Source organism: Oncorhynchus gorbuscha, linkage group LG12, assembly GCF_021184085.1.
Source record: "Oncorhynchus gorbuscha isolate QuinsamMale2020 ecotype Even-year linkage group LG12, OgorEven_v1.0, whole genome shotgun sequence".
NCBI classification, from domain to species: domain Eukaryota; kingdom Metazoa; phylum Chordata; class Actinopteri; order Salmoniformes; family Salmonidae; genus Oncorhynchus; species Oncorhynchus gorbuscha.
Window position 1 is genome coordinate 6,593,047 of NC_060184.1, and position 26,793 is coordinate 6,619,839.

General features: G+C 46.3%; 2 protein-coding genes across 3 annotated transcripts; one reads left to right on the plus strand and one right to left on the minus strand.

The window, feature by feature from the left end:
• Window positions 1-1,876: 1,876 nt before the first annotated feature.
• Window positions 1,877-3,644, minus strand: LOC123991532 (prospero homeobox protein 1-like). The gene has a single exon (XM_046293151.1). It carries the CDS (start codon window positions 3,634-3,636, stop codon window positions 2,011-2,013), a length of 1,626 nt encoding a protein of 541 aa, XP_046149107.1. The 5' UTR covers window positions 3,637-3,644; the 3' UTR covers window positions 1,877-2,010.
• Window positions 3,645-5,019: 1,375 nt separating this feature from the next.
• LOC123991533 (dihydrolipoyllysine-residue succinyltransferase component of 2-oxoglutarate dehydrogenase complex-like) lies at window positions 5,020-26,793 on the plus strand. 2 transcript variants are annotated; one of them, XM_046293153.1, is made up of 13 exons: window positions 5,020-5,323; window positions 12,736-12,778; window positions 12,960-13,047; window positions 13,150-13,224; window positions 15,223-15,331; window positions 17,452-17,566; window positions 17,712-17,779; window positions 17,977-18,074; window positions 19,379-19,452; window positions 23,755-23,833; window positions 25,415-25,574; window positions 25,741-26,308; window positions 26,352-26,793. In XM_046293153.1, exons 1-9 carry the CDS (start codon window positions 5,278-5,280, stop codon window positions 19,379-19,381), a joined length of 645 nt encoding a protein of 214 aa, XP_046149109.1. In that variant the 5' UTR covers window positions 5,020-5,277; the 3' UTR covers window positions 19,382-19,452; window positions 23,755-23,833; window positions 25,415-25,574; window positions 25,741-26,308; window positions 26,352-26,793. The 2 variants fall into 2 exon arrangements, with proteins under 2 accessions (XP_046149109.1, XP_046149108.1); XM_046293152.1 differs by having other exon boundaries at window positions 25,741-26,793.

Sequence of the window (26,793 nt, forward strand, 5' to 3'; positions counted from 1 at the left end):
GGTTACCTGCTGGTTACTGGCCCAACACTCTAACCACTAGGCTACCTGCTGGTTACTGGCCCAACACTCTAACCACTAGGCTACCTGCTGGTGACTGGCCCAACACTCTAACCACTAGGCTACCTGCTGGTGACTGGCCCAACAGTCTAACCACTAGGTTACCTGCTGGTTACTGGCCCAACAGTCTAACCACTAGGCTACCTGCTGGTGACTGGCCCAACACTCTAACCACTAGGCTACCTGCTGGTGACTGGCCCAACACTCTAACCACTAGGCTACCTGCTGGTTACTGGCCCAACACTCTAACCACTAGGCTACCTGCTGGTGACTGGCCCAACACTCTAACCACTAGGCTACCTGCTGGTGACTGGCCCAACACTCTAACCACTAGGCTACCTGCTGGTGACTGGCCCAACACTCTAACCACTAGGCTACCTGCTGGTGACTGGCCCAACACTCTGACCACTAGGCCACCTGCTGGTGACTGGCCCAACACTCTAACCACTAGGCTACCTGCTGGTTACTGGCCCAACACTCTAACCACTAGGCTACCTGCTGGTGACTGGCCCAACACTCTAACCACTAGGCTACCTGCTGGTGACTGGCCCAACACTCTGACCACTAGGCTACCTGCTGGTTACTGGCCCAACACTCTAACCACTAGGCTACCTGCTGGTTACTGGCCCAACACTCTAACCACTAGGCTACCTGCTGGTGACTGGCCCAACACTCTGACCACTAGGCTACCTGCTGGTTACTGGCCCAACACTCTAACCACTAGGCTACCTGCTGGTTACTGGCCCAACACTCTAACCACTAGGCTACCTGCCATTCCAGGTTAATAAAATAGATTATAGTAGTAGCAAGTTAACCTCCGGTCCTCCTTTTCATCTTTGCACTCTCCTTCTCAAGCTGAACAGAACATAGGCTAGTCCGCGCACATGTTTTTTTATGTATTGTTTAACTAGGACTAACCTTTATTTAACTAGGCAAGTCATCAAACATTATTTTCAGGCAGATGCCTTTGACTCTCCTCCTGAAGTGCCACCGTAGCCATACACAGCACAGCCAATGGTTAAGCTGTATAAAAACTCCACTCTAACTAGCCTATAAAGCCTCCTCTAGACTATATTTAAAAAAAATACTAAACTCTCCTCTAGACTATATAAAAAAAAATACTAAACTCTCCTCTAGACTACATTAAAAACAGACTAAACCCTCCTCTAGACTACATTAAAAATGACTAAACCCTCCCCTTGACTGAAATTGAAAAAGCATGACCCTCTCCCTTTTCCTCCAGGTAACCATTCTGTACATGTTGATTCATCCCTTATGGTAAGAGTAGGGGTGTTAACCCCGGTGTCCCGGCTAAATACCCAATCTGGCCCCCATACCTCATACCATGACCACCTAATCATCCCCAGCTTCCAATTGTCTCATTCATCCCCTCTCTTCCCCCTGTAACTCTTCCCCCAGGTTATTACTTCTGTAGCTCAGTTGGTAGAGCATGGCGCTTGTAACGCCAGGGTAGTGGGTTCGATCCCCGGGACCACCCATACGTAGAATGTATGCACACATGACTGTAAGTCGCTTTGGATAAAAGCGTCTGCTAAATGGCATATATTATTATTATTACTGTAAAAGAGACGATATGTTTTCAGTCATCTGACCTGACCTGGTAAAATTATGGTTAATAAATGACTGATTTCACTGACTTACCTATTTTTATTTTACCTTTATTTAACTAGGCAAGTCAGTTAAGAACAAATTCTTATTTTCAATGACGGCCTAGGAACAGTGGGTTAACTGTTATTCAGGGGCAGAACGACAGATTTGTACCTTGTCAGCTCGGGGATTTGAACTTGCAACTTTTCGGTTACTAGTCCAACGCTCTAACCACTAGGCTACCCTGCCGCCCCTATAATATCACAGATTCACTGGCTTCACTCAATGTAAAGTATATGGTAGTATTCTATAGTTAAACACTGTTTCTCTCACGTCAACCCCACCTCATTTCCTTTCTGTCTGAATAACACGTGGAAAAACACCTTCAATAAAGAAGAAGAAAACGCTCTTGTAAAAGGATACATTCAGCACATACGAGGTCCTTTTCACCATACTCTGAAAGCTACCACAGTCCATCTTGATGTGAGGGAGACTGTCCAGAAGCACATGATGCCCTGTGGTCATGGGTTGGTTAACCTGAGGACTCCCGGGTGGCCTGGAGGTCACCCTGGACCTCACTATGACCGGATCCCACGGTAAGTCAACTATCTCTGGGGTAGGCAGACCCATGGTACTGGGTCTACACTGGAGCCCTCCGAAGGTATCGTGATGGGAGCTGTCGTGTTTCAGGTTGTCCAGTACTTGGTGGCTTTCCTGTAGAGCAGTGGGGTGGTTGTATAGGAATGGAGGCTGGTGGAAATGGAGAGGCCTTTTCACTGTTAGGTTTAGAGAACATTGGCGAGTCATTGAAGCAGGCTTTTGAACAACCAGAGATAGAGCCTCGGTTTGAATCTCTGGTAGTTGTTGGGCCATACCACTCTCGGAACATGGGGGGAGTCGTGACATGCTGTCGACATGGGTGGATGTTGACGCCGGCTCGGGGGAGCTGAGGAACGCGGTCTCATCTTCTGTTTCCACCATTCCGCCATCCTCGACGTGTAGCTCTGGTGACTTGACGAAAGCATGCGATATGTTTTTGAAAATTGAGTCAACGCTCGAGTTTACAGCTCTGGAGAGTTCGTACTTGAGAATGTCTGCTAGGAGTTTGTCTTCGTTGTCTGGGTTCGAGTGAAGGTAGTCAGTTTGCTTGTTATTCATCCATCCCAGATTACCTTTATCTAAAGGCGTCTTATTGTTAAACTCACTGTAAGGGTCCAAGAACACCTCACCAGGAGATGTCTTTGTCTCCACATATTCTTTGTTCCAAGTACTATGGTGGTCATCCTCTTCAGACTCAGTCTGATTCTCGTAGACCTGGATGAACCTGGCCTGGAGTTGACCCAGGAGCCTCTGCATGGTCTGAAGCTGCTTCCTCAATGCATGTCCATCGTCCGTATTCTTCCCGCTAACGCCCCCCGTCCCGGGGAGGTCCTGGTGCCGCGGCACCCTCTGTTTCCTCTTGTTTTCCAACATCTCACTCTGAAGGTGACTGGTTGGAGTGGTCTCCCCTTCACCAAACCCTTCACCTGTGAAATAAACACTGAGAGGAGAGCCTGCCATGCCTCTGATGATGTTCTCCACTCTGGCACGCTTGGCCCGGTGTCTGTCAACCAGCTCCAGCATCCAGTCCTGGGTCAACCCGGCCTCATTGGGTCTGAATCTAGCGGGACTGGCCCCGGTGGATGCCTGGCTGGCCGGAGACAGAGGTGCCATGGTGGTACTGCTGCTGTGGTGGTCCACCTGGTTAAGATTCGTCAAGGCAGAGCTGGACATGGGAGTGTCTGGGGGGTAATATGCAGTGGTGCTCTCCTGCAGGTTTTTTTTACTCTCTATGGTTGTCTGTAGGAGCGTAGAGAGAAGGGATCCACCACTTGAGTGAGAGGAGGAGGAGTTGTATGTGTTGTTATGTGGAAAGGAGGGAGGATTCTCTGTCCTGTCCTCTGGGTAGGTGCTGCTGGAGGAATGATGCATGTTGTGGTCCAAAAGGCTCGGCTCCATGCTTCAGGTAAAATAAACGTACATAACCACAAATATAGTTTACAGGAAAAACAGGTCTTTAGAAAGCATTTAACGGTAGCAACTGTTGTAATAAAATATTTTAAAATAAAACAATATTGCAGTATTGAGGGAAAAATCATCAATACTGCAAAATGTTATTTCCCCCAGAAAACTTCATATAATTTTAAATGACAAAACAAAACTATATTTAACAGATGAACTGAAATAGTGTATTTGTGATTAAAACTATAACATTTTGCCATTGGTAATAAATATGAAATACAGTACTTTACTGGCAGTTTTGAAAGTTCTAAGTTTTGTGAAGTCATCTACGAGACAACCATATCTGTATGTATTCATGGTGTGCAGCAATGATGCAGAAGCAGACAATATTACTCACATTTTACCTCAAAAGATCGTTAAGGTAATGTCTGCTTGAATTATGCAAATATGCATCCTGTAGAAGCACAATTAAAATCAACATTTTTTTAAAGAAAACTGTTTCTCTGAAATGACTGACACTAGCCTTTTCTTTATATATAACATGCTCCCTATATCAAAGTAGCAGCAGACAAGTTAAGACCCAAACGAGAATATCTGTTATTAATTTGATCAAATCCAAATCACACTATTTATTTTAATAAAAAGAACATGTTACTTTAAATGAGCATACTCTATGTTGAGAAGATTTTGTTGCAGCCTAGTGCCTACTTTTCACGTGTCTACTTCCAAAAACCCGACAACAACAAAAAAGGATGCCTGCCTACCAGTTGCTCTGTTGGCGTCCAGTAGCTGTCCAGAGACGAGAGCTGAAATGATGCGTGCCACAGGGGAGAAGAGTTACTTTAACTGGGTTACTGTATTTCATCCACAATCAATCCACACGAGGAGGGGGCGTGGCACCCTATAATTAAATCAACCTCATATAAATTAGCACGTAGCATTACTGCCCCCGTGGGAACTGGATGAAAGACAAAAGCATCCGACATTTCTTGGAAAATGTTTATTTCGGATGTAGAAGTATGTAAGTGAGGTTCTTATTCTTGTTTCCCCACCCCACCATTTTACACACACGCATTTTCTTTTCATACATTGGTCACATAAAACCCCAAGACGATTGAATTAATAAGCCTCTAAAGCAATTCAAACCGTATTTAAAGTTGTGTTAAATATTTTTAGCGAACAAAAGGAAGCCTAAACTTCTGGACTGTCTGTAGTTGTACATCATTTATTTGGTATGAGCTATCTCCCCTATCATAAAAACGACATTGGTTTGTCCCTCGTTCTTTCCTGTCGGGGCAGTCGGCAGCAGTCATAGCTAGATGATATCCATCTTTTGTCAAATGAACGTCACAAATAGACAGTTTTACCTAACCCTAACCTAATGGTCCTAAACATTAGCCACGTCAATTATCTTAATAACACAATGCGTAAATGCTTCTTAGTCCGCTGCTACGAAAAGTAAAATCTGATGTTCATTTGACAAAAGGTGGATCTGTTCTAGTCGTGACCCGCGGTACCGCCCCCTACTACCTTCCCAGGTGTTCTGAACTTCCGTACGGCTCCCTTTGGTCGTTTTGACACCTCTGTTGACGCTATGTTATCGCATTCCGGATGTCTTTGCAGGACACTGGGGCGCTCCCTGTCTGCGCTAAGTCAGGTAGGAGAGAAGTACCAATTCAATTTCCACGTGTATCGAATGGTTGGTTTCGGCAAAAGCTTGTTTTAATTTATATCCAAAGGCCATAACGTTAACTGCCGGGGAATAGAGTTTAGCCCAACCCAAGGATTAAGAAGCGTGAGTGTGACTTGTCAGGCATGTAAACACGGATCTAATGCCTTTGGTCATTGGTTCCCAAGCCTTTTACCCCTGAAGTAGCCTACCCCCTCATATGCATTTTACTGCAGTAAGCCTATGGTCTCATGAGTTTTCACCAGTACCCCCTATGAGCCAAGTACCCATGGTTGGGAACCACTGCCTTGGGTAACAACGTTAGCTAGCGGTACACATTCAGATCATTGTCAAGACACACTTGAGCCACAACTCTCATGCACAGACTGAAAGCGAGTTATTACCTAGCTAGCAGTGCATTTGGACTTTCCTGTCCATTTTACAGCTTGACCTCTGCTTGAAACCTATGCTCGATTTAAAAAAAAAAAAAAAAAAATCACCTTTATTTAACCAGGTAGGCTAGTTGAGAACAAGTTCTCATTTACAACTGCGACCTGGCCAAGATAAAGCATAGCAGTGTGAACAGACAACAGCACGGAGTTACACATGGGAGTAAAACAATTAACAAGTCAATAACACAGTAGGAAAAAAAAAGTCTAAAATAGCCTGTGTCATGCATGAACTAACCTTGTGTGAGTTGAGCCACAACTCTCATGCATAGACTGAAAGCGAGTTATTACCTAGCTAGCAGTAAATTTGGACTTTCTCGTCCATTTTACAGCTTGACCTCTGCTTGTAACCTATGCTAGAAATAGCCTGTGTCATGCATGAACTAACCTTGTGTGTAGTTCATAAAATAATAATAATAAATAATAATAATAGTTCAGAGAGTCTTCGGGTGTCTCCGCAACCCCACTTTAACCCACACCGACTTACACAACCTAACCTGTGCCTTGGCCAGTGTAAGCATAACTATAGCTAGACACCATTTGAATATTTCACACTGACCCACTACCGGATAGCGAAGAGAAGAGTCAGATTTCTATGCCTTTGACAAATCGTTTGCTACTTGATTGATGTTTTTGTATTAAACACTGTGCCACACACATTACTTTTCCAAAGAGGATTTATTCCAGCTCCCCCGTTTGAGTAAACACACATTGCCAAACAAGTTTGTTGTCAATGGCCTGATCAGAGCTAGACCTAAGGACAATACATAACATGCATTGCTCTGGTAAAGGCAATGGCCGTACTGGGGCGCTGTGCTGGATCAGATTGCATGCATTTCATCAAATGTTTGTTTGAACAGCAATCAATTCAACTGGTGTAACTATCCACTTGTTTGGTGACTGCGTAGGTGATTCCTTTTTTGTCGATAGGAAACATTATCCGTTAATTGTATGAAGTTTTGTTGTTGTGTGTATCAGAGGGGAAGGAAAGAGGAGGGTAACATGTATCAGAGGGGAAGGAAAGAGGAGGGTAACATGTATCAGAGGGGAAGGAAAGAGGAGGGTAACATGTATCAGAGGGGAAGGAAAGAGGAGGGTAACATGTATCAGAGGGGGGGGTAATGTGTATCAGAGGGGAAGGAAAGAGGGGGGTAACATATCAGAGGGGAAGGAAAGAGGAGAGTAACATGTATCAGAGGGGGGGTAATGTGTATCAGAGGGGAAGGAAAGAGGGGGTAACATATCAGAGGGGAAGGAAAGAGGAGAGTAACATGTATCAGAGAGGGGGGTAATGTGTATCAGAGGGGAAGGAAAGAGGGGGGTAACATATCAGAGGGGAAGGAAAGAGGGGGGTAATGTGTATCAGAGGGGAAGGAAAGAGGGGGTAATGTGTATCAGAGAGGGGGGTAATGTGTATCAGAGGGGAAGGAAAGAGGGGGGTAACATATCAGAGGGGAAGGAAAGAGGAGAGTAACATGTATCAGAGAGGGGGGGTAATGTGTATCAGAGGGGAAGGAAAGAGGGGGGTAACATATCAGAGGGGAAGGAAAGAGGGGGTAATGTGTATCAGAGGGGAAGGAAAGAGGGGGTAATGTGTATCAGAGGGGAAGGAAAGAGGGGGGTAAGGTGTATCAGAGGGGAAGGAAGAGGGGGGTAATGTGTATCAGAAGGGAAGGAAAGAGGGGGGTAAGGTGTATCAGAGGAGAAGGAAAGAGGGGGGTAACATATCAGAGGGGAAGGAAAGGGGGGGTAATGTGTATCAGAGGGGAAGGAAAGAGGGGGTAACGTATCAGAGGAGAAGGAAAGAGGGGCGTAACGTATCAGAGGAGAAGGAAAGAGGGGGGTAACATATCAGAGGGGAAGGAAAGAGGAGAGTAACATGTATCAGAGAGGGGGGTAATGTGTATCAGAGGGGAAGGAAAGAGGGGGGTAACATATCAGAGGGGAAGGAAAGAGGGGGGGGGTAATGTGTATCAGAGGGGAAGGAAAGAGGGGGGTAATGTGTATCAGAGGGGAAGGAAAGAGGGGGGTAACATATCAGAGGGGAAGGAAAGAGGGGGGTAATGTGTATCAGAGGGGAAGGAAAGAGGGGGGTAATGTGTATCAGAGGGGAAGGAAAGAGGGGGGTAAGGTGTATCAGAGGGGAAGGAACGAGGGGGGGTAATGTGTATCAGAAGGGAAGGAAAGAGGGGGGTAAGGTGTATCAGAGGAGAAGGAAAGAGGGGGTAACATATCAGAGGGGAAGGAAAGAGGGGGGTAATGTGTATCAGAGGGGAAGGAAAGAGGGGGGTAACGTATCAGAGGAGAAGGAAAGAGGGGGCGTAACGTATCAGAGGAGAAGGAAAGAGGGGGTTAATGTGTATCAGAGGAGAAGGAAAGAGGGGGTTAACGTGTATCAGAGGAGAAGGAAAGAGGGGGGATAATGTGTATCAGAGGGGAAGGAAAGAGGGGGTAACATATCAGAGGGGAAGGAAAGAGGGGGGTAACGTATCACAGGAGAAGGAAAGAGGGGGGTTAACGTATCAGAGGAGAAGGAAAGAGGGGGTTAAGGTGTATCAGAGGGGAAGGAAAGAGGGGGGTAAGGTGTATCAGAGGGGAAGGAAAGAGGGGGGTAACGTGTATCAGAGGGGAAGGAAAGAGGGGGTAACGTATCAGAGGGGAAGGAAAGAGGGGGGGGTAACGTATCAGAGGGGAAGGAAAGAGGGGGGTAACGTATCAGAGGGGAAGGAAAGAGGGGGGGTAAGGTGTATCAGAGGGGAAGGAAAGAGGGGGGTAACATATCAGAGGGGAAGGAAAGAGGGGGTAAGGTGTATCAGAGGGGAAGGAAAGAGGGGGGTAATGTGTATCAGAGGGGAAGGAAAGAGGGGGTAAGGTGTATCAGAGGGGAAGGAAAGAGGGGGGTAACGTATCAGAGGGGAAGGAAAAAGGGGGTAACGTGTATCAGAGGGGAAGGAAAGAGGGTTGGTAACGTATCAGAGGGGAAGGAAAGAGGGGGTAATGTGTATCAGAGGGGAAGGAAAGAGGGGGGTAACGTATCAGAGGGGAAGGAAAGAGGGGGTAACGTATCAGAGGAGAAGGAAAGAGGGGGGTAACGTATCAGAGGAGAAGGAAAGAGGGGGGTAACGTATCAGAGGAGAAGGAAAGAGGGGGGTAAGGTGTATCAGAGGGGAAGGAAAGAGGGGGTAAGGTGTATCAGAGGGGAAGGAAAGAGGGGGTAAGGTGTATCAGAGGGGATGGAAAGAGGGGGGGTAACGTATCAGAGGGGAAGGAAAAAGGGGGTAACGTGTATCAGAGGGGAAGGAAAGAGGGGGTAACGTATCAGAGGGGAAGGAAAGAGGGGGGTAACGTATCAGAGGAGAAGGAAAGAGGGGGGGGTAACGTATCAGAGGGGAAGGAAAGAGGGGGGGTAAGGTGTATCAGAGGGGAAGGAAAGAGGGGGGTAACATATCAGAGGGGAAGGAAAGAGGGGGTAAGGTGTATCAGAGGGGAAGGAAAGAGGGGGGTAATGTGTATCAGAGGGGAAGGAAAGAGGGGGTAAGGTGTATCAGAGGGGAAGGAAAGAGGGGGTAACGTATCAGAGGGGAAGGAAAAAGGGGGGTAACGTGTATCAGAGGGGAAGGAAAGAGGGTTGGTAACGTATCAGAGGGGAAGGAAAGAGGGGGTAATGCGTATCAGAGGGGAAGGAAAGAGGGGGGTAACGTATCAGAGGGGAAGGAAAGAGGGGGGTAACGTATCAGAGGAGAAGGAAAGAGGGGGGTAACGTATCAGAGGAGAAGGAAAGAGGGGGGTAACGTATCAGAGGAGAAGGAAAGAGGGGGGTAAGGTGTATCAGAGGGGAAGGAAAGAGGGGGTAAGGTGTATCAGAGGGGAAGGAAAGAGGGGGTAAGGTGTATCAGAGGGGATGGAAAGAGGGGGTAACGTATCAGAGGGGAAGGAAAAAGGGGGTAACGTGTATCAGAGGGGAAGGAAAGAGGGGGGTAACGTATCAGAGGGGAAGGAAAGAGGGGAAGGAAAGAGGGGGGTAACGTATCAGAGGGGAAGGAAAGAGGGGGGTAACATATCAGAGGAGAAGGAAAGAGGGGGGTAACGCATCAGAGGAGAAGGAAAGAGGGGGGTAACGTATCAGAGGGGAAGGAAAGAGGGGGTGAGGTGTATCAGAGGGGAAGGAAAGAGGGGGCGAGTAACGTATCAGAGGAGAAGGAAAAGGGGGGTAATGTGTATCAGAGGGGAAGGAAAGAGGGGGGTAACGTGTATCAGAGGAGAAGGAAAGAGGGGGGTAACATATCAGGGGGAAGGAAAGAGGGGGGTAACATATCAGAGGGGAAGGAAAGAGGGGGTGTATCAGGTGTATCAGAGGGGAAGGAAAGAGGGGGTAACATATCAGAGGGGAAGGAAAGAGGGGGCTAAGGTGTATCAGAGGGGAAGGAAAGAGGGGGGTAACATATCAGAGGGGAAGGAAAGAGGGGGCTAAGGTGTATCAGAGGGGAAGGAAAGAGGGGGTAACGTATCAGAGGAGAAGGAAAGAGGGGGGTAACGTATCAGAGGAGAAGGAAAGAGGGGGTAACGTATCAGAGGGGAAGGAAAGAGGGGGTGAGGTGTATCAGAGGGGAAGGAAAGAGGGGGGCGAGTAACGTATCAGAGGAGAAGGAAAGAGGGGGTAATGTGTATCAGAGGGGAAGGAAAGAGGGGGTAACGTGTATCAGAGGAGAAGTAAAGAGGGGGTAACATATCAGGGGGAAGGAAAGAGGGGGGTACATATCAGAGGGGAAGGAAAGAGGGGGTGTATCAGGTGTATCAGAGGGGAAGGAAAGAGGGGGTAACATATCAGAGGGGAAGGAAAGAGGGGGCTAAGGTGTATCAGAGGGGAAGGAAAGAGGGGGGTAACATATCAGAGGGGAAGGAAAGAGGGGGTAATGTATCAGAGGAGAAGGAAAGAGGGGGGGGTAACGTATCAGAGGAGAAGGAAAGAGGGGGGTAAGGTGTATCAGAGGGGAAGGAAAGAGGGGGTAACGTGTATCAGAGGGGAAGGAACGAGGGGGGTAATGTGTATCAGAGGGGAAGGAAAGAGGGGGTAAGGTGTATCAGAGGGGATGGAAAGAGGGGGGTAACGTATCAGAGGGGAAGGAAAAAGGGGGTAACGTGTATCAGAGGGGAAGGAAAGAGGGGGGTAACGTATCAGAGGGGAAGGAAAGAGGGGAAGGAAAGAGGGGGGTAACGTATCAGAGGGGAAGGAAAGAGGGGGGTAACATATCAGAGGAGAAGGAAAGAGGGGGGTAACGTATCAGAGGAGAAGGAAAGAGGGGGGTAACGTATCAGAGGGGAAGGAAAGAGGGGGTGAGGTGTATCAGAGGGGAAGGAAAGAGGGGGCGAGTAACGTATCAGAGGAGAAGGAAAGAGGGGGTAATGTGTATCAGAGGGGAAGGAAAGAGGGGGTAACGTGTATCAGAGGAGAAGGAAAGAGGGGGGTAACATATCAGGGGGAAGGAAAGAGGGGGGTAACATATCAGAGGGGAAGGAAAGAGGGGGTGTATCAGGTGTATCAGAGGGGAAGGAAAGAGGGGGTAACATATCAGAGGGGAAGGAAAGAGGGGGCTAAGGTGTATCAGAGGGGAAGGAAAGAGGGGGTAACATATCAGAGGGGAAGGAAAGAGGGGGCTAAGGTGTATCAGAGGGGAAGGAAAGAGGGGGGTAACGTATCAGAGGAGAAGGAAAGAGGGGGGTAACGTATCAGAGGAGAAGGAAAGAGGGGGGTAACGTATCAGAGGGGAAGGAAAGAGGGGGTGAGGTGTATCAGAGGGGAAGGAAAGAGGGGGCGAGTAACGTATCAGAGGAGAAGGAAAGAGGGGGTAATGTGTATCAGAGGGGAAGGAAAGAGGGGGTAATGTGTATCAGAGGAGAAGTAAAGAGGGGGGTAACATATCAGGGGGAAGGAAAAGGGGGGTAACATATCAGAGGGGAAGGAAAGAGGGGGTGTATCAGGTGTATCAGAGGGGAAGGAAAGAGGGGGTAACATATCAGAGGGGAAGGAAAGAGGGGGCTAAGGTGTATCAGAGGGGAAGGAAAGAGGGGGTAACATATCAGAGGGGAAGGAAAGAGGGGGCTAAGGTGTATCAGAGGGGAAGGAAAGAGGGGGGTAACATATCAGAGGGGAAGGAAAGAGGGGGTAATGTATCAGAGGAGAAGGAAAGAGGGGGGTAACATATCAGAGGAGAAGGAAAGAGGGGGTAACGTATCAGAGGAGAAGGAAAAAGGGGGGTAACGTATCAGAGGAGAAGGAAAAAGGGGGGTAACGTATCAGAGGAGAAGGAAAGAGGGGAGGGTAACGTGTATCAGAGGAGAAGGAAAGAGGGGGGTAATGTGTATCAGAGGGGAAGGAAAGAGGGGGGTATGGTGTATCAGAGGGGAAGGAAAGAGGGGGGGGGCTAATGTGTATCAGACCGTAACAAAACATTTTTCAACGAAAAACAAACTTTCCTCGTTAGACAAGTCCAGGTTCCCTGTTTTCAGTCCTTGTTTTGTTCTGTTTTGTGCATGATTAACATGGCCCAACCCAGGACTAATGTTAGATGATGTTAGCCTTTTATTCTGTTTTATAAATTCGGGGGGAAAAACATACTCTGTTTGGATGATGACTGTTATGCCGGTTAAGTATCAAAGATCACCGTAAGGCCTGTAAGTGGATAAATATCCCCATCATCAAGTAGCTGTTAATGTAGCTATACACCCAGTGTTCTCCAGAATGGACTGACTCAACAGTGGTTATCACTGTGTTGGAAACACTAATAATAATATCCTCAGTTCCTCGCTCTCCGTCTTTCACTCTCTCTCCTTATGCCCTCTTTCTCGCTCTTCCTCTCTTTCTCACTCTTTTCTCTTCCGCTCTCTCTCCCACGCAATTTTTTTTCCTCCCTCTTTCCCTCTCCCTCTCTCTCTTCTTTTATCTTCTTGAAGGCCTCTCCACTGGCAACAGGGCTGTCTACAGGAGCACTCAGTTGTAAGTGTCTTCTCTTGGTCCTGAGTTTATCTCAGTATGTTTGGCCTCAGGCTGAGGCCTGGAGTCATCTGAAGGTTTCACATGTATTTTTGTTTGATACAGAAAATGTTTGTTTCATGAATTATGTTTGAGAGTCTTTTAATGAGCGTTGCGCTGGTTTTAAACCCTTTGTTTTTCCAAGAGGCTACTTCCTCTGTGTTTTAGATGTGAGCCTCCGTCATCAATTGTTGTCTTCCACATTAGATACTTCAAGACATCTACAGCACATAGTATGTATTCAAACATCTCTCTAGCCTTTCTCTGTGTAGTAAACAAGTTACTGTTTTAAATCAAATCTGCCTGACATCTTTGTGGGTTTTTCTTTGGATCAGGGGAGGAAGTTGTCACTGTCGACACCCCTCCGTTCTCTGAGTCGATCACAGAGGGGGACGTCAGGTGGGAGAAAGGTAGTTTTTGGTGCGGGGGGGGGTGTCCTTCCTTTGGTCTTTCCCAGCTGTTGGAGTTTCAGTGAAAGAGGGTGAGGTGGTGTGCGAGATCGAGACTGACAAGGTCCTGTAAAACACTAAGAAGTCACATTATACACTGCTCAAACAAATAAAGGGAACACTAAAATAACACATCCTAGATCTGAATGAATGAAATATTCTTATTACATACGTTTTTCTTTACATAGTTGAATGTGCTGACAACAAAATCACACAAAAATGTATCAACCCATGGAGGTCTGGATTTGGAGTCACACTCAAACTTAAAGTGGAAAACCACACTACAGGCTGATCCAACTTTGATGTAATGTCCTTAAAACAAGTCATAATGAGTCTCAGTAGTGTGTGTGGCCTCCACGTGCCTGTATGACCTCCCTACAATGCCTGGGCATGCTCCTGAGGAGGTGGCGGATGGTCTCCTGAGGGATCTCCTCCCAGACCTGGACTAAAGCATCCGCCAACTCCTGGACAGTCTGTGGTGCAACGTGGCATTGGTGGATGGAGCGAGACATGATGTCCCAGATGTGCTCAATTGGATTCAGGTCTGGGGAACGGGCGGGCCAGTCCATAGCATGGAGTGTGTCAGGAACTGCTGACACACTCCAGCCACATTAGTAGGAACCCAGGGCCAACCGCACCAGCATATGGTCTCACAAAGGGTCTGAGGATCTCATCTCGGTACCTAATGGCAGTCAGGCTACCTCTGGCGAGCACATGGAGGGCTGTCCGGCCACCCAAAGAAATGCCACCCCACACCTTGACTGACCCACCGCCAAACTGGTCATGCTGGAGGATGTTGCAGGCAGCAGAACGTTCTCCACAGCGTCTCCAGACTCTGTCACATGTGCTCAGTGTGAACCTGCTTTCATCTGTGAAGAGCACAGGGCGCCAGTGGCAAATTTGCCAATCTTGGTGTTCTCTGGCAAATGCCAAACGTCCTGCACGGTGTTGGGCTGTATGCACAACCCCCACCTGTGGACGTCGGGCCCTCATACCTTCCTCATGGACTCTGTTTCTGACCGTTTGAGCAGCCACGTGTACATTTGTGGCCTCCTGGAGGTCATTTTGCAGGGCTCTGGCAGTGCTCCTCCTGCTCCTCCTTGCACAAAGGCGGAGGTAGCGGTCCTGCTGCTGGGTTTTTGCCCTCCTACAGCCTCCTCCACGTCTCCTGATGTACTGGCCTGTCTCCTGGTAGCGCTTCCATGCTCTGGACACTATGCTGACAGACACAGCAAACCTTCTTGCCACAGCTCGCATTGATGTGCCATCCTGAATGAGCTGCACTACCTGAGCCACTTGTGTGGGTTGTAGACTCCGTCTCATGCTACCACTAGAGTGAAAGCACCGCCAGCATTCAAAAGTGACCAAAACATCAGCCAGGAAGCATAGGAACTGAGAAGTGGTCTGTGGTCCCCACCTGCAGAACCACTCCTTTATTGGGGGTGTCTTGCTTATTGCCTATAATTTCCACCTGTTGTCTATTCCATTTGCACAAAAGCATGTGACATTTATTGTCAATCAGTGTTGCTTCCTAAGTGGACAGTTTGATTTCACAGAAGTGTGATTGACTTGGAGTTACATTGTGTTGTGGAGTTATATTGTGTTGTTTAAGTGTTCCCTTTATTTTCTTTGAGCAGTGTATATAGGAATACATAATATATCCTTTAACTGTTTAAAACATTTCCTGGTTGGTTTTTCTTTGGATTTTCTCCTACCATATCTATTGTGTTATATTCTCCTACATTATTTTAACATTTCTACACACTTCAAGGTGTTTTCTATCCAATGGTACCATTTATATACATATCCTGGCTTCTGGGCCTGAGTAACAGGCAGTTTACTTTGGGCACGTCATTCAGACAGGAAGTGGAGATAAAAGGGTCCTCACCTTATGACTTCATTGATGATCAGATATTTATAAAAGTCAAAGCTAGCTAACAAGAATGCGTTTTGTCTCAGACCTCGTTGCAGGTGCCATCTCCGGCAGCCGGTGTGATAAGGGAGCTCCTGGTGCCAGATGGAGGGAGTGTAGAGGCCGGGAATCCCCTCTTCAAACTCAAAAAAGGAGGTACACTCTCTCCCCATCTCCATCTTTCTCTCTCATCAAGTGTTCCAATGATTTCAAGTCTGTATGTAGGCAGCAGCCGCTCTGTGCTAGTGATGGCTGTTTAACAGTCTGATGGTCTTGTAGAATCAAAAAAGGAGCTATACTAATTCTACTGCTGCATCAGTTACCTGATGTGGAATAGAGTTCCATGTAGTCATGGCTCTATGTAGTACTGTGGAATAGAGTTCCATGTAGTCATGGCTCTATGTAGTACTGTGGAATAGAGTTCCATGTAGTCATGGCTCTATGTAGTACTGGGTGCCTCCCATAGTTTGTTCTGGACTTGGGGCCTGTGAAGAGACCACTGGTGGCATGTCTTGTGGGGTATGCATGGGTGTCTGAGCTGTGTGCCAGTAGTTTAAACAGACACCTTGGTGCATTCAACATGTCAACACTTCTTATATAAACAAGTAGTGAAGAAGTCAATCTGTCCTCCACTTTCAGCCAGGAGAGATTGACATGCATATTATTAATGTTATCTCTCCATGTACATCCAAGGGCCAGCCGTGCTGCCCTGTTCTGAGCCAATTGCAATTTTCCTAAGTCTGTCTTTGCGGCACCTGACCACATGACTGAACAGTAGTCCAGGTGAGACAAAACTAGGGCCTGTAGGACCTGCCTTGTTGATAGTGCTGTTAAGAAGGTAGAAACTAGGGCCTGTATGACCTGCCTTGTTGATAGTGTTGTCTAGAAGGTAGAAACTAGGGCCTGTATGACCTGCCTTGTTGATAGTGTTGTTAAGGTAGAAACTAGGGCCTGTAGGACCTGCTTTGTTGATAGTGTTGTTAAGAAGGTAGAAACTAGGGCCTGTAGGACCTGCCTTGTTGATAGTGCTGTTAAGAAGGTAGAAACTAGGGCCTGTAGGACCTGCCTTGTTGATAGTGTTGTTAAGAAGGTAGAAACTAGGGCCTGTAGGACCTGCCTTGTTGATAGTGTTGTTAAGAAGGTAGAAACTAGGGCCTGTAGGACCTGCCTTGTTGATAGTGCTGTTAAGAAGGTAGAAACTAGGGCCTGTAGGACCTGCCTTGTTGATAGTGTTGTTAAGAAGGTAGAAACTAGGGCCTGTAGGACCTGCCTTGTTGGTAGTGTTGTTAAGAAGGTAGAAACTAGGACCTGCCTTGTTGATAGTGTTGTTAAGAAGGTAGAAACTAGGGCCTGTAGGACCTGCCTTGTTGATAGTGCTGTTAAGAAGGTAGAAACTAGGGCCTGTAGGACCTGCCTTGTTGATAGTGTTGTTAAGAAGGTAGAAACTAGGGCCTGTATGACCTGCCTTGTTGATAGTGCTGTTAAGAAGGTAGAAACTAGGGCCTGTAGGACCTGCCTTGTTGATAGTGTTGTCTAGAAGGTAGAAACTAGGGCCTGTATGACCTGCCTTGTTGATAGTGCTGTTAAGAAGGTAGAAACTAGGACCTGCCTTGTTGACAGTGTTGTTAAGAAGGTAGAAACTAGGGCCTGTAGGACCTGCCTTGCTGATAGTGTGGTCTAGAAGGTAGAAACTAGGGCCTGTAGGACCTGCCTTGTTGATAGTGCTGTTAAGAAGGTAGAGCAGCGCTTTATTATGGACAGACTTCTCCCATTTTAGCTACTGTTGTATCAATATGTTTAAACCAGGGTTACTCCAAGCAGTTCAGTCACCTCAACTGTCTCAATTTCCACATTATTTATTATAAGATTTATTTGAGGTTTAAGGTTTAGTGAAATATTTAGGACTAAGTTATTCCTTGCCATCCATTCTGAAACTAACTGCAGCTCTTTAAGTGATGCAGTCATTTCAGTAGCTGACGTGATGAGTCATTGAGACAAGTGGATCCATCCCCCTCTCACTCCACTGCCTCGATCAATGAGGGAAGTTTTAATCCAGACTAAAATGGCAAAACATGTATTTATTTTAATTAATTCAAACGCACCACCTGCAAATGGACACGGAGATTTTAGTAGATGCATGTTTGGCCAGAATCGAGAACAAAGATGTGCAAACCTGGAATGGCCAGTATAATGGATACCAACAATCTCTGGTTCTGTCACGTTATCTGGTGTAGCAATCTGTAGTTAGATCTGAATGTCTCTTCTTCTCTGGTCAGCCGCAGCAGCCAACGCCGCCCCAGCAGCAGAGGTCCCTGCAGCAGCAGCCCCTCCCCCAACGATGGCCGCCGTCCCTGTCGCCGTACCCCCCCGTGGTAGCACAAGCCCAATCTTGTAGGTCGTCAGCTGCTGTTTATAAACAAACAATTCATTCATGTTGACTTTAGTAGAATTATTACAACATTTAAGTGTTGATGGGGACTCACTTAAACTGATATTTGTTTTGTATAATAAAGTCTTCTTTTTTTTCTCTCTCTAGTTTCTGCGGTCAAGCCCACTGCAGCAGCAGCACCAGCAGCAGCCCATGGGGCCAGGACAGAGAGCAGAGTACGACCTCTCTACACCAGGCCAAGTTCAGGCCAACACTTCCCGTACTGACAGAACGAGATGAAATAGCAGGGATAAAGCCTTCGGCTGGTTTCAAACCAAGAGAAGTGTCTCACTCTCGTTTATTGAAAAAAAAAAAAAAAACTACAGATGCATCCAATCAACAACAAACCGATTTTGTCTCGTTATTCATCCAGGTAAAGATGAATCGTATGAGGCTGAGGATCGCCCAGCGACTGAAGGAGGCTCAGCAGACTTGTGCCATGCTCACCACCTTCAACGAGATAGACATGAGGTGAGACGATGCAACACAATGCTGCTGTTGAATGTCCAATGCAAATGTCACTTTATTCGTCCCAGAAGGCCCGGTGGTTTCACGGAGGCACATGCCACCATACAGACACTTCAAAATGGCATGTTTTCCAAAAAACGACCCAGTCCTCTTACAGTCATTCCTCCCGTAGCAATACCCAGGAGATGAGGAAAACCCCGTAAAGATGCTTCCTACAGACACAGCCTGCTTTAACGGATCTCCTCTCCCTCTGTAGCAACATCCAGGAGTTTAGGAAGCTCCATTAAGATGCTTTCTTGAAGAGACATAACATCAAGCTTGGCTTCATGTCGGCCTTCGTTAAGGCTTCAGCCCACGCTCTCATGGACCAGCCTTCTGTCAACGGGGGTTAAGACTCTCTCCCTGTCTTTCTCAAATCTTAGTTGGAAAATTCCCGGAATAAGCAGGAAATCTGGAATCCTCAAACCAGGATTTCTTAAACTATGGAATTTATAACAAACAAAAACAATTCCCCCCTAATGTTAACTCTGCTTCCAACACCACAGACACTTATTTCAGCGGTTACATTTTAAAGTAAACTGGCTTTGATGAAGTGATGGGCTTCTGTTTACAGGAGGAAGCTTATACACATCAACTCATAATAGCTTCTGTTTACAGGAGGAAGCTTATACACATCAACTCATAATAGCTTCTGTTTACAGGAGGAAGCTTATACACATCAACTCATAATAGCTTCTGTTTACAGGAGGAAGCTTATACACATCAACTCATAATAGCTTCTGTTTACAGGAGGAAGCTTATACACATCAACTCATAATAGCTTCTGTTTACAGGAGGAAGCTTATACACATCAACTCATAATAGCTTCTGTTTACAGGAGGAAGCTTATACACATCAACTCATAATAGCTTCTGTTTACAGGAGGAAGCTTATACACATCAACTCATAATAGCTTCTGTTTACAGGAGGAAGCTTATACACATCAACTCATAATAGCTTCTGTTTACAGGAGGAAGCTTATACACATCAACTCATAATAGCTTCTGTTTACAGGAGGAAGCTTATACACATCAACTCATAATAGCTTCTGTTTACAGGAGGAAGCTTATACACATCAACTCATAATAGCTTCTGTTTACAGGAGGAAGCTTATACACATCAACTCATAATAGCTTTTGACACTTCTAACTCAATGTCTTTTGCTTGAGAGCCCAGAATGCATTGGATTGAAATGGTATTGAAGTTTAAAAAAATAAAAATAATAAAAAAAGTGAGAATGATTGATATTTCTCTCTTGCTCTTCCCAGTGATTGACGATACAACCAACGAGATCGTTTACAGGGATTATGTTGACATCAGTGTGGCTGTGGCCACTCCCAAGGTAAGGCACAGAGGACGTGTGGACCTATACATTCTGCCAATTGAACCTATGAACCTATTTTTTTGTTCTTGTAATTTCCCCTATTTGTCATGTCTGGGTCTTGGGCTGTTTTATTTCTGAAGGGCTGGAGCTCCTTGTATCAGTGTGTGGTGTCGACTGGTTTGGTTGTGTTTGGTTCTGTTGGTTGGTTGGTTCTGTTGGTTGGTTGGTTGGTTGGTTGGTTCTGTTGGTTGGTTGGTTGGTTGGTTGGTTGGTTGGTTGGTTGGTTGGTCGGTTGGTTGGTTGGTTCTGTTGGTTGGTTGGTTGGTTCTGTTGGTTGGTTGGTTGGTTGTGTTTGGTTCTGTTGGTTGGTTGGTTGGTTGGTTGGTTGGTTGGTTGGTTGGTTGGTTGGTTGGTTGTGTTTGGTTCTGTTGGTTGGTTGGTTCGGTTGGTTGGTTGGTTGGTTGGTTCTGTTGGTTGGTTGGTTGGTTGGTTGGTTGGTTGGTTGGTTGGTTGGTTGGTTGTGTTTGGTTCTGTTGGTTGGTTAGTTGGTTGGTTGGTTCTGTTGGTTGGTTGTGTTGGTTGGTTGGTTGGTTGGTTGGTTCTGTTGGTTGGTTGTGTTGGTTGGTTGGTTGGTTGGTTGTGTTGGTTGGTTGGTTGGTTGGTTGGTTGGTTGTGTTGGTTGGTTGGTTGGTTGGTTGGTTGTGTTGGTTGGTTGGTTGGTTGTGTTGGTTGGTTGGTTGGTTGTGTTGGTTGGTTGGTTGGTTGGTTGGTTGGTTGGTTGTGTTGGTTGGTTGGTTGGTTGGTTGGTTGTGTTGGTTGGTTCGGTTGGTTGGTTGGTTGGTTGGTTCTGTTGGTTGGTTGGTTGGTTGTGTTTGGTTCTGTTGGTTGGTTCTGTTGGTTGGCTCTGTTGGTTAGTTGTGTTTGGTTCTGTTGGTTGGTTGGTTGGTTGGTTGGTTGGTTGGTTGTGTTTGGTTGGTTGGTTGGTTGGTTGTGTTTGGTTCTGTTGGTTGGTTGGTTGTGTTTGGTTCTGTTGGTTGGTTGGTTCTGTTGGTTGGTTGTGTTTGGTTCTGTTGGTTGGTTGGTTGTGTTTGGTTCTGTTGGTTGGTTGGTTGTGTTTGGTTGGTTGGTTGGTTGGTTCTGTTGGTTGGTTGGTTGTGTTTGGTTCTGTTGGTTGGTTCTGTTGGTTGTGTTTGGTTGGTTGGTTGGTTCTGTTGGTTGGTTGGTTGTGTTTGGTTCTGTTGGTTGGTTGGTTGTGTTTGGTTGGTTGGTTGGTTGGTTGGTTGTGTTTGGTTCTGTTGGTTGGTTGGTTGTGTTTGGTTGGTTGGTTGGTTGGTTGGTTGGTTGGTTCTGTTGGTTGGTTGTGTTTGGTTGGTTGGTTGGTTGGTTGGTTGGTTGTGTTTGGTTCTGTTGGTTGGTTAGTTGGTTGGTTGGTTCTGTTGGTTGGTTGTGTTGGTTGGTTGGTTGGTTGGTTCTGTTGGTTGGTTGTGTTGGTTGGTTGGTTGGTTGGTTGTGTTGGTTGGTTGGTTGGTTGGTTGGTTGGTTGGTTGGTTGGTTGTGTTGGTTGGTTGGTTGGTTGGTTGGTTGTGTTGGTTGGTTGGTTGGTTGTGTTGGTTGGTTGGTTGTGTTGGTTGGTTGGTTGGTTGGTTGGTTGTGTTGGTTGGTTGGTTGGTTGGTTGGTTGTGTTGGTTGGTTCGGTTGGTTGGTTGTGTTGGTTGGTTGGTTGGTTGGTTGGTTGGTTGGTTGGTTCTGTTGGTTGGTTGGTTGGTTGTGTTTGGTTCTGTTGGTTGGTTCTGTTGGTTGGCTCTGTTGGTTAGTTGTGTTTGGTTCTGTTGGTTGGTTGGTTGGTTGGTTGGTTGGTTGGTTGTGTTTGGTTGGTTGGTTGGTTGGTTGTGTTTGGTTCTGTTGGTTGGTTGGTTGTGTTTGGTTCTGTTGGTTGGTTGGTTCTGTTGGTTGGTTGTGTTTGGTTCTGTTGGTTGGTTGGTTGTGTTTGGTTCTGTTGGTTGGTTGGTTGTGTTTGGTTGGTTGGTTGGTTGGTTCTGTTGGTTGGTTGGTTGTGTTTGGTTCTGTTGGTTGGTTCTGTTGGTTGTGTTTGGTTGGTTGGTTGGTTCTGTTGGTTGGTTGGTTGTGTTTGGTTCTGTTGGTTGGTTGGTTGTGTTTGGTTGGTTGGTTGGTTGGTTGGTTGTGTTTGGTTCTGTTGGTTGGTTGGTTGTGTTTGGTTGGTTGGTTGGTTGGTTGGTTGGTTGGTTCTGTTGGTTGGTTGTGTTTGGTTGGTTGGTTGGTTGGTTGGTTGGTTGTGTTTGGTTCTGTTGGTTGGTTGGTTGTGTTTGGTTCTGTTGGTTGGTTGGCTGTGTTGGTTGGTTGGTTGGTTGGTTCTGTTGGTTGGTTGGTTCTGTTGGTTGGTTGGTTGTGTTGGTTGGTTGGTTCTGTTGGTTGGTTGGTTGTGTTTGGTTCTGTTGGTTGGTTGGTTGTGTTGGTTGGTTGGTTGTGTTTGGTTCTGTTGGTTGGTTGGTTGTGTTGGTTGGTTGGTTGGTTCTGTTGGTTGGTTGGTTGTGTTTGGTTCTGTTGGTTGGTTGGTTGGTTGTGTTTGGTTGGTTGGTTGTGTTTGGTTGGTTGGTTGGTTGGTTGGTTGGTTGGTTGGTTGGTTGGTTCTGTTGGTTGGTTGGTTGTGTTTGGTTGTGTTGGTTGGTTGGTTGGTTGGTTCTGTTGGTTGGTTGGTTCTGTTGGTTGGTTGGTTGGTTCTGTTGGTTGGTTGGTTGTGTTTGGTTCTGTTGGTTGGTTGTGTTTGGTTCTGTTGGTTGGTTGGTTGGTTGGTTGGTTGGTTGGTTGGTTGGTTGTGTTTGGTTCTGTTGGTTGGTTGGTTCTGTTGGTTGGTTGGTTGGTTGGTTGGTTGGTTGGTTCTGTTGGTTGGTTGGTTGGTTGGTTGGTTGTGTTTGGTTCTGTTGGTTGGTTGGTTGGTTGGTTGGTTCTGTTGGTTGGTTGTGTTGGTTGGTTGGTTGGTTGGTTCTGTTGGTTGGTTGTGTTGGTTGGTTGGTTGGTTGGTTGGTTGTGTTGGTTGGTTGGTTGGTTGGTTGTGTTGGTTGGTTGTGTTGGTTGGTTGGTTGGTTGGTTGGTTGGTTGTGTTGGTTGGTTGGTTGGTTGGTTGGTTGGTTGGTTGGTTGGTTGGTTCTGTTGGTTGGTTGGTTGGTTGTGTTTGGTTCTGTTGGTTGGTTCTGTTGGTTGGCTCTGTTGGTTGGCTCTGTTGGTTAGTTGTGGTTGGTTGGTTGGTTGGTTGGTTGGTTGTGTTTGGTTGGTTGGTTGGTTGGTTGTGTTTGGTTCTGTTGGTTGGTTGGTTGTGTTTGGTTCTGTTGGTTGGTTGGTTCTGTTGGTTGGTTGTGTTTGGTTCTGTTGGTTGGTTGGTTGTGTTTGGTTCTGTTGGTTGGTTGGTTGTGTTTGGTTGGTTGGTTGGTTGGTTGGTTCTGTTGGTTGGTTGGTTGTGTTTGGTTCTGTTGGTTGTGTTTGGTTGGTTGGTTGGTTGGTTCTGTTGGTTGGTTGGTTGTGTTTGGTTGTGTTGGTTGGTTGGTTGTGTTTGGTTCGGTTGGTTGGTTGGTTGTGTTTTTGGTTGGTTGGTTGGTTGGTTGTGTTTGGTTCTGTTGGTTGGTTGGTTGTGTTTGGTTCTGTTGGTTGGTTGGTTGGTTGGTTGGTTGGTTGGTTCTGTTGGTTGGTTGTGTTTGGTTGGTTGGTTGGTTGGTTGTGTTTGGTTCTGTTGGTTGGTTGGTTGTGTTTGGTTCTGTTGGTTGGTTGTTTGGTTGGCTGTGTTGGTTGGTTGGTTGGTTGGTTGGTTGGTTGGTTCTGTTGGTTGGTTGGTTCTGTTGGTTGGTTGGTTGTGTTGGTTGGTTGGTTCTGTTGGTTGGTTGGTTGTGTTTGGTTCTGTTGGTTGGTTGGTTGTGTTTGGTTGTGTTGGTTGGTTGGTTGTGTTTGGTTCTGTTGGTTGGTTGGTTGTGTTGGTTGGTTGGTTGGTTCTGTTGGTTGGTTGGTTGTGTTTGGTTCTGTTGGTTGGTTGGTTGGTTGTGTTTGGTTGGTTGGTTGTGTTTGGTTGGTTGGTTGGTTGGTTGGTTGGTTCTGTTGGTTGGTTGGTTGTGTTTGGTTGTGTTGGTTGGTTGGTTGGTTGGTTGGTTCTGTTGGTTGGTTGGTTCTGTTGGTTGGTTGGTTGTGTTTGGTTCTGTTGGTTGGTTGGTTCTGTTGGTTGGTTGTGGTTGGTTCTGTTGGTTGGTTGTGGTTCTGTTGGTGTTTTGACCAGAAAGGTCTGAGTCTTTTCCTTGTATATGTGCTCCTCTTCACCAGGGACTGGTTGTACCGGTTATTCGCAACGTAGAGACCATGAACTGACATTGAGAAAACCATCAACGGTCTGGGAGAGAAGGTACTGAACAAGGCTTTGTCTGAATGGGATGAATGAGTCTATAGTACCTATGATACATCAGCTCATAAGGTTGTGCTTTACTTTTGGTCACGTCAAATGATAATTATTGAAAAAATAATAGCATACGCCATTTAGCAGACGCTTTTATACAACGTGACTTAGTCATGCGTACATACATTTTACGTACCGGTGGTTCCCGGGAATCGAACCCACAACCCTGGTGTTTACAAAGCACCATGCTTTACCAACTGAGGCACAGAGGATTGCGTCGTGATAAACGGCACCAAGAAGTTAACGGAGATCCGTGCAAACAAAAAGATTCAAACCCAAAGTGCCAAGGTGATCCAACTCAGGGATACATTTTATTTATTATTTATTTTTACATTTTAAAGGATTGAGACATGGCCATGGACCCCCTTGTGTTTTCTCCATGCTCGTAACAGGCTGTGGAGGACTTTGAGGTTGAGCCTTAAACTAAACTAGCCCCCGCACATTGACTCTGTACCGTAATACCCTGTATATAGCCTCCACATTGACTCTGTACCGTAACACCCTGTATATAGCCTCCACATTGACTCTGTACCGTAATACCCTGTATATAGCCTCCACATTGACTCTGTACCGTAATACCCTGTATATAGCCTCCACATTGACTCTGTAACGTAATACCCTGTATATAGCCTCCACATATTCTGTACCGGTGCCCCCTGTATATAGCCTCCACATTGACTCTGTACCGGTACCCCCTGTATATAGCCTCCACATATTCTGTACTGGTACCCCCTGTATATTGCCTCCACATTGACTCTGTCCCGTAATACCCTGAATATAGCCTCCACATTGACTCTGTACCGTAATACCCTGTATATAGCCTCCACATTGACTCTGTACCGTAATACCATGTATATAGCCTCCACATTGACTCTGTACCGTAATACCCTGTATATAGCTTCCACATTGACTCTGTACCGTAACACCCTGTATATAGCCTCCACATTGACTCTGTACCGTAATACCCTGTATATAGCCTCCACATTGACTCTGTACCGTAATACCCTGTATATAGCCTCCACATTGACTCTGTACCGTAATACCCTGTATATAGCCTCCACATTGACTCTGTACCGTAATACCCTGTATATAGCCTCCACATTGACTCTGCACCGGTACCCCCTGTATATAGCCTCCACATTGACTCTGTACCGTAATACCCTGTATATAGCTTCCACATTGACTCTGTACCGTAACACCCTGTATATAGCCTCCACATTGACTCTGTACCGTAATACCCTGTATATAGCCTCCACATTGACTCTGTACCGTAATACCCTGTATATAGCCTCCACATTGACTCTGTACCGTAATACCCTGTATATAGCCTCTACATTTGTTGTATTCGGCGCATGTGACTAATAAAGTTTGATTTGATTAGTTTTATCACCACGTCAATATGATAACGTCACCTTTATGATCAAATCTGCCAAGAAGTTCTTCAAGGAAAAAAATAAATAAAAAATCAATGAAACGAATAGCATTGAATAATGACCCAAACTCGACTGCTGTGTGTGTGTTTTTGTCCAGGCTCGTAATAATCTGCTGGCTGTGGAGGACATGGACGGAGGAACCTTCACCATCAGTAACGGAGGAGTGTTCGGTTCCATGTTCGGCACGCCCATCATCAACCCGCCCCAGTCAGCCATCTTGGGCATGCTTCGACAGGCCTGTTGCCATCGGCGGCAAGGTGGGTCTCATTCCCGTCTGTATGTCAACAAGTTAAATTCATCTCCATCCAGAAATTTAAACTGGACATTAATTTCGAAGCCAAAGGCAAATTTTATACATTTTCAATCAACATTTTGATTCTACTGTCTGCTGTATAGTTATTTCTCTCTCTCTCTCTCCATCAGGTGGAGATACGGCCCATGATGTACGTGGCTCTGACCTACTACCATCGGCTGGTCGACGGCAGAGAGGCAGTCACCTTCCTGCTAAGATCAAGTCCGTGGTGGAGGATCCCCGCGTTCTTCTGCTCGACATGTGATTCCAGCATCACAGCAACAGGGCCACGTTCAGTAGGCACTAACGTTGTTGAGCGTTACAAAGAGCAGTGTTGTGACTCTCTTTAACAAACCCCGGAGAGGTATGTGGTTGTACATAATGCTCCACAAACGTTGTGGCCTGCTGAACACACCCGCAGCGATTTTAAACATCTGTATAAAACCAACCCGTCCCAAAAACAAGCCACAGCCAAATCCATTGTTGTTTATTTTTGGTTGAAGAAAAGTCCTCGATCTGTTTGTGTGACAAAGACATTATAGTTGGCTAAAAGGCACAAACAGAAATGGGACTAAGAGAGAATTTAATGTTGAGATTATTCACTTATTATTAGTTGGTTTCATTCAGCAGTTTTTGCTCAGGTTGAAATGTCAGATTGATACAATGTATGATTGATACAATGACTGATGAACCGACCAGGTCTGTTCTGTCTCAATGTATCACTGACTGATGAACCGACCAGGTCTGTTCTGTCTCAATGTATCACTGACTGATGAACCGACCAGGTCTGTTCTGTCTCAATGTATCACTGACTGATGAACCGACCAGGTCTGTTCTGTCTCAATGTTATACTGGCTCTCTGATGAACTTACCAGGTCTGATCTGTCTCAATATTATACTGGCTCTCTGATGAACTTACCAGGTCTGTTCTGTCTCAATGTTATACTGGCTCTCTGATGAACTTACCAGGTCTGATCTGTCTCAATATTATACTGGCTCTCTGATGAACTTACCAGGTCTGATCTGTCTCAATGTTATACTGACTCTCTGATGAACCGACCAGGTCTGTTCTGTCTCAATATTATACTGGCTCTCTGATGAACTGACCAGGTCTGTTCTGTCTCAATATTATACTGACTCTCTGATGAACCGACCTGGTCTGTTCTGTCTCAATATTCGACTTT